The sequence below is a fragment of the Aplidium turbinatum genome, chromosome 2 (genome assembly GCF_918807975.1).
Source record: "Aplidium turbinatum chromosome 2, kaAplTurb1.1, whole genome shotgun sequence".
NCBI classification, from domain to species: Eukaryota; Metazoa; Chordata; class Ascidiacea; order Aplousobranchia; family Polyclinidae; genus Aplidium; species Aplidium turbinatum.
The window spans coordinates 44,065,872-44,072,073 of NC_137473.1; the positions used below are offsets into that span (position 1 = coordinate 44,065,872).

The 6,202-nt window shown below is 35.8% G+C and overlaps 1 protein-coding gene across 1 annotated transcript; it reads right to left on the reverse strand.

Moving 5' to 3' along the window:
* LOC145765582 (chymotrypsin B-like) lies at window positions 1-5,967 on the reverse strand. Its single transcript, XM_082577419.1, has 7 exons — window positions 5,920-5,967; window positions 2,822-2,928; window positions 2,094-2,182; window positions 1,701-1,860; window positions 945-1,029; window positions 428-570; window positions 1-187 (listed from the first exon to the last, which is right to left on the reverse strand). Exons 1-7 carry the CDS (start codon window positions 5,957-5,959, stop codon window positions 32-34), a joined length of 780 nt encoding a protein of 259 aa, XP_082433545.1. The 5' UTR covers window positions 5,960-5,967; the 3' UTR covers window positions 1-31.
* Between the last annotated feature and the right edge of the window lie 235 nt (window positions 5,968-6,202).

Genomic DNA, 6,202 nt, shown 5'->3' on the forward strand with positions numbered 1-6,202 from the left:
CTGAATTTTATTCTTCAAAAATTGCTCAGCTTTAGCCAGTGATGCTGTCAATCCAAGATCTTACGGCTGAGATCTTGGCGTAGCCTACTGGGTAGTCAGGGCTGCAACGGCTTTGAGCCCAAGATGCTGCTCCAATAAGGATATCTTCACCGTTATCTTTAACTGTTAATGGGCCACCAGAATCCCCCTTCAAACAAAAAGCAAGTTCAGAAAAAAAAACATTTCAACTAGTATGTTAGCATTTGTAAAAACAGCAAAAAGAAGTCCTTACTAGTCCATAACAATATGGAAAATCAAAAGCAGATCAAATATGAGTAGATTTAGAAAAAAATAATTGAAGAAGTCATGTTACTGCTGCTTTGTTAACTCAAGTAAGCATAAACTATTTCGTATGGTGTTGTAGATGCTTAGAAAAAATAACTCGTACATTGCAAGAGCTGACTTTGCCAGTTCCACCAGCGCATTGGATTCTATCGGTAATGACGATAGCTGAGCCCCATACTGATTGGCAATCAGCCGCCGACACCAGAACAATATCAGTCTTCTGCATCATTGCAGGTGTAGATTGCACTGAAAAATATGGTGACACAGTGAATCAAATAGAACATTTTAATTGCATCTATTGTAAAAGTAAAGGTGAGTCCCATATACTTGATCCAAGCATCGGTGGATGAGAAGATAAGCTTACTCAGGCATATATGTACGTTGATTGCATTTAATTCTTAACCAAACACACTTTTTCTTTAGCTATAAAAAATTGACTCACTAAAATTAAAGTCAAGTTTTTAGCTGAAAAAATCTGCATTAGTAACTTATACGTTTTGTTCAGACTGGGTGACTTAAAAGATGTCATTTTTTTTCAATTTTACATGAGCAGAACAGGGAGAGTTACATCCAAGTATTCCTTTAATGCAAGCAGTCAAAGTGTCTCAATTATAACTTACTGACTTGAGTGGTGTATCCCCATCCTGAGATTGAAGCCATCCCGCTGTATTCCTTTCCAGCGTCTGCCAGTTTGATTGTTGCAACCTGATTACAAGAAAATATTTTGCTGCTGGGTGACCAATATTGTTATAGCTATTAAATATATACTTTAAACTCATTTAGTATATTTGGAGTCGTTCTACATGCAGGTAGTTTCTGTTTATTTTGTACGAATAATAATCTATGTTTTTCCCCCATACAAACCCATAAGTAAACTTAGTTTGATCATAAACTTGTTTCTTGAACTTGTTTCATTTTTATAAACTTTTTTCATAAACTGGAACAGGAACTTTGAGGATCCTAAATGTGATGTGTTTGGGTAAGCTTTGTAAAGTTGCTGAGTAAGCTTTGTAAAGTTGCTGAATAAGCTTTGTAAAGTTGCTGAGTAAGTAGGTATTTTGATTCAAGTTTCACACATCTCGTATTTTATATTAGATATTTTTTTAAATCAAATAAACTATATCTTGTTGATAACTTTGTATTCGGGACTACCGAGAAGACTTCTTCGTAGTCCCGGGTTTGTATAAAAGAAACGTCTTCTCCAATTGGGCAACTGATAAAAAAATAGTGTATAGGCTACTGCAGATTAAATATTTTCAATTGTGAAAGGTTTGAATTGATACAACATTTGTATGATAAATCATACAAATAAAGCGAGTTCAGTTAGATGTAGTACATACGCATTACACAGATGCCGAAATGACTAAGTCACTCACATTGTCTCCCAATTCCGCAGGAGATGCCAAGGTTATGACGGCGTAATCGTAATCGAAGGTATTGGCATTATGCTGCGGGTGAGCAGTGAACACACTTTGGGCGATCAATTGTTCAGGGTCATTATAATCCACGGCACCGAGTGCTACTTTCACCCCCGTTCTGCAAACAAATCACATAATCGAAAAGATTTTAGTTCTTGTTATTTATACCAAAATACCAACTATATTTACATTTGATAAAAAATATTTGATAATTTTATAAAATTACTAACTATTGGAAAATACAGCATATGACAACTTTGCTTTTACTTAATGTCAGTGATGTAAAGCAATTTAACCATGGTTATGATTATCATATAGGCTACATCAAACAAACAGCCCATGCTAACGTACGTGATTTCGCAATGAGCAGCAGTCATGACATAATTTGTTGCTATCAGAGAACCTCCGCAAAAGTGACGGCCAAATTGTTGGAGACTCACCTAAACAAATTTTTTGCTAAAAAAAGAGTGAAAATAAAGCAAAGTAGCTCATCCTCGTGTGTTTTCCTTGCCTCTTACTTAATTAACAACTAAACTACATAAATTTGTTATTTCTAAAACAATCACATGCATTGAACTTCAGGAACAATAATAATCATACGATTTTGCTGAAGATTGAAATAGTTTCTGGTAATAATCAGGTAATTTATACTTTTTAGCATTTTTTAGCCTTTGTTAGCACATAGCCGATGTTGAAAAATAAACTACAAGTCTAGATCCACAGCCACAAACCTGCCCTAACCTTTATCGGTAGGCTAACGTGGTGATAAACAGTGCAACAAGTTAGATAAGGAACCAACCTTAATCTACAATTTAATAAAAGATTTTTTTTCTAATAAACATCTAAAAAAGCAAAGTTTCGTGTTATACATAACCGTAGGCTGATATAGGCTATGTAATATAAAAGTGTCGATGAAACTAACTTTCTTGTTTTCAATCAACCGCTTAGAAAGTTTTGTCTTGTGATTATTTTCTTTGCGTAAAGAAGCGTTTCATCTGGCTTATTGACAATAAATCTTGTAATGGTGTATGAAGCTACAAGTGAATGTAATACTTGCAAATTTAACACACAATAATCACCTGCCAAGGAAATTCTCCCAAAGTAGCTTCTTGTCCCCCAACAATTTTAGTGTTTTGCTCGTGATAAGCATACCGAGGATTGGTGATCACCTTCTGTTGAGGAAGGGCTTAAAATATAATATTATGTCAAATTTTTAAAATTTGCAATTGATCGGTTTGGTTGATTGAACTTTTATTCTCGGACTGAGAAAGCCTCAGAAAACATTTCTTCTGGTAGTTTTGCATATTTTTAGAGGCCTTGAAGCATTCATGCAGACGGTCAATGAGGTCAACGGCGTGAACTTATTTTTTGCTCGTTAAAGTGTTATCGCTTGTGAATTACTTCATATGCTAGGCTCCGTTGAATAGTGAACTGTCTTTGAAGTGTTTATCTAAGTGCACAACCCGAAAGTTTACCTAAGTGCACAACCAGGGCCGGATTTAGACCATGAGAAGCCCTAGGCTATTCCATTTGTGAGGCCCCTCCCTATTTTTGAGGTCAGAATTTTTCTCTAAACAACATCATATGTCATTGCTTAATGTTAAAAATATGAGTGCATTAAACTCTTCGTTCTTTTCACTTTCCACATTCATGGGTACACATTTTTAATTAAAAGAATAAAAATTTAATTAAGGCAGATTTGCCTTAAAATTTAATTTCTTTGATCAAACAACCGTTACAATAATTGTAAAGTTTATATACGAGGACATAAGTAATAGTTACAGCTATCACATAGAGTAAGACTAGGCTACCAAATTTTTTTTATAGCTTTCGTAAAAGCAAAATCATGCAAACGTTTATCAAAATCTATCTGTTTAATTTCACAGTGTAGATTCTAACGATCTGTTTTAGCCTGATGGTGCGAGTTCGTTTTGGCAATATCGAATTGCACTAGCTTTCGGAACACAGTTCCCTAGTCATGCTATGACGAATCTGTTTAAGTTTGTCACTCTCAATGCACAGAATGTTCAGTGCGGACAACCTTTCTTGAGACATTGTGGATCTCAGTTTATTTTTGATGCTTTCGAGCCTTGAGAAATATCTCTCTCCTGAGCAGTTGGTGACCATTAAGCTTAGAAACAGTCTTAATATTGCTTCTACTTTAGGAAAGGCAGTGTTAATTTTTTCCTTGCACATAATTTCATAAAGGTCTCCATGAGACAAGGAAATAGATTGCTCTTCTGTACCGGTAAGCCCTTGGTTTTTTGTCTCACGTACAAATGAAAATGTAGAACTTCATCAGTAAGTTTCGGGCCAACATCTTCCGGATACGCTTCCTTTAAAAGTTCTACGCCTCGTACAATTTCTATCTACAGTAGTTGCTTTCAGATTAGCAAGATAGAGAACATTTCTGCAATGTCACTGTACACATTAGCTCTTCTACTTAAATTGGCTTCAAGTGCGTCGAGCATATGGGCAATTTATTTAATTTATTTTAAACCTTTCCTTTGAAGAGAGTTCACTTAAAGCGTCAGGTGCATTTCTTTGTCTCCTAGTGACAGCTCTGCAGTTAATATTCGGCAAGGTTGCTTTTGCTTGCAGATCAAACTCGTCAAACTCATCTCTAATTTCGCTTAGAAAGTCTACAAGTTCTACAACAAGGTTATCACTATCATGAAGAGCATTGCACGCTTGAGGCAAAGCTCCCTATTCTTCTTGCAAGTCATCTAATCTTCTTCGTTAACAACAGAAGAAAAGTTGATGCTGCCACTATCAAAATTAAAAAAAAAAAACAACACTAGATTCTCCAAGAAAACCACTAGATTATTTCAAAAACCATAGATCTAGTAGAAAACCACTAGGAGTGGCAGCCCTGATGTCAACTACCGATACTGTTTTTTGCAGAGAAGACTACGGTACTTTAACATGCTAAGGAAGCTTCCAGCAGAAAGCTCGTAATGCTTGCCTTTATTATGATGCAAACGACGTAATAATGACTGTTTACAACGTGGCTGAAACCAGTTGTGTATAGAATTTTCTACTCTGAAAAGCTTGATATACTGTATATATACTTTAGGCCTGGACTTTAGGTAGGGTTTAAACTTGTCAAGTTTTTAAAAGAATTACAAACTTCGAAACCGAATTTCGAGGCCCCTGGACGTTGAGGCCCTAGACTTCAGCCTGCCTAGCCTATTGGTAAATCCGGCCCTGTGCACAACCCAAAAGTTGAACTAACGTTCCCTAATCTACCCTATTTTTTGTTCTTGCAGTCCGATGTCCATCAAACAGAGCTATGGAAGCGGACAAGGTGTCGAGGCAATCGAATGTTTTAGGGAGAGGAGATAATTTTAATTTTAACATTAGTCCTGGTTTTAGGATGTTAGGAAAATGAAAAGTAAATTTTTGCAGATAGAAGCCAAAGACGTGTTATCAAGTCAGTTATCATAACAAAACCAGCTAAATGCGATTTTAGTTTTTGAAAAATAGTTTTACAGATAGATTTTGGTCAATTTACAGCGGTTTAAATATAACCAGCTTCACGCAAACTGTTTGTATTTATGCCACGCGTTTGCGCATAGGCCTACGCGTATATCATGCGCACAAAGCGAAATGACCACTTTATCGCGCTTTACGATGAAGCCAAGACCAGAAAAACCGTTAACGGCTGTCTTGCAACATTTTTAAACTGTTTTAGTATAGTAGGAAACAATATTTGTACTTTAAATGCCATGAACAAAAACTGACGTCTATACAAGAAGTTACAAAGCAATTTTAAGCGAAAAGTAATTTTCAGGGTAAGGGGGTTTCGGATGAAAACTGAAATTTTTTTTACCAAGGGTCTTAGAATATACAGCTGTGTCCTAAAACCAGGGCTGAAGTTAAATTTGAAAAAAATCCCATTAACTCCCTCCCCAGTGTTATGATAATATAAAAACTTTTTAAATACATAATTATCTTATACCGAGCTAGATAAGTTACAACTTTTTAAGGTGCAGTGTGCATTAGCACTTTTAACTAAGCTAAGTTTCAAATTACCAGAATAAAGCCTTTCAGTATTCGAAGCATGCCAGGAAGCTAAGTCAAAGTTTTAAAATTCAAAGCTATTTTTGCGTAATTTCTTAAGTCACCATCCAGCACGTTACAATCTAAGCGACTGGTGTACAACATTTTGCCTTACCTGAAGCAACAGCCAAGAGCGCAAGTAGATAGAAGAACATTTTGTCAAGTATATGTTTCAAAAACATGAAACGACAGCCCACGAATATCTTATATAGATGTATAAAAGATAAAGTTAGGTACTCTGTTGACTCTAAAATAAAGATTAAATACAACGACACTTGCTCTTTCTCACGGTGTTAATACTTGCGGCCAAAAAGTAAACATTCTTCAACAACACAAAATTGTAGCTTTAAGCAGCGCATTAGCAGACCTTCTCGCGTGACAGAAAGATGTCGCACTCT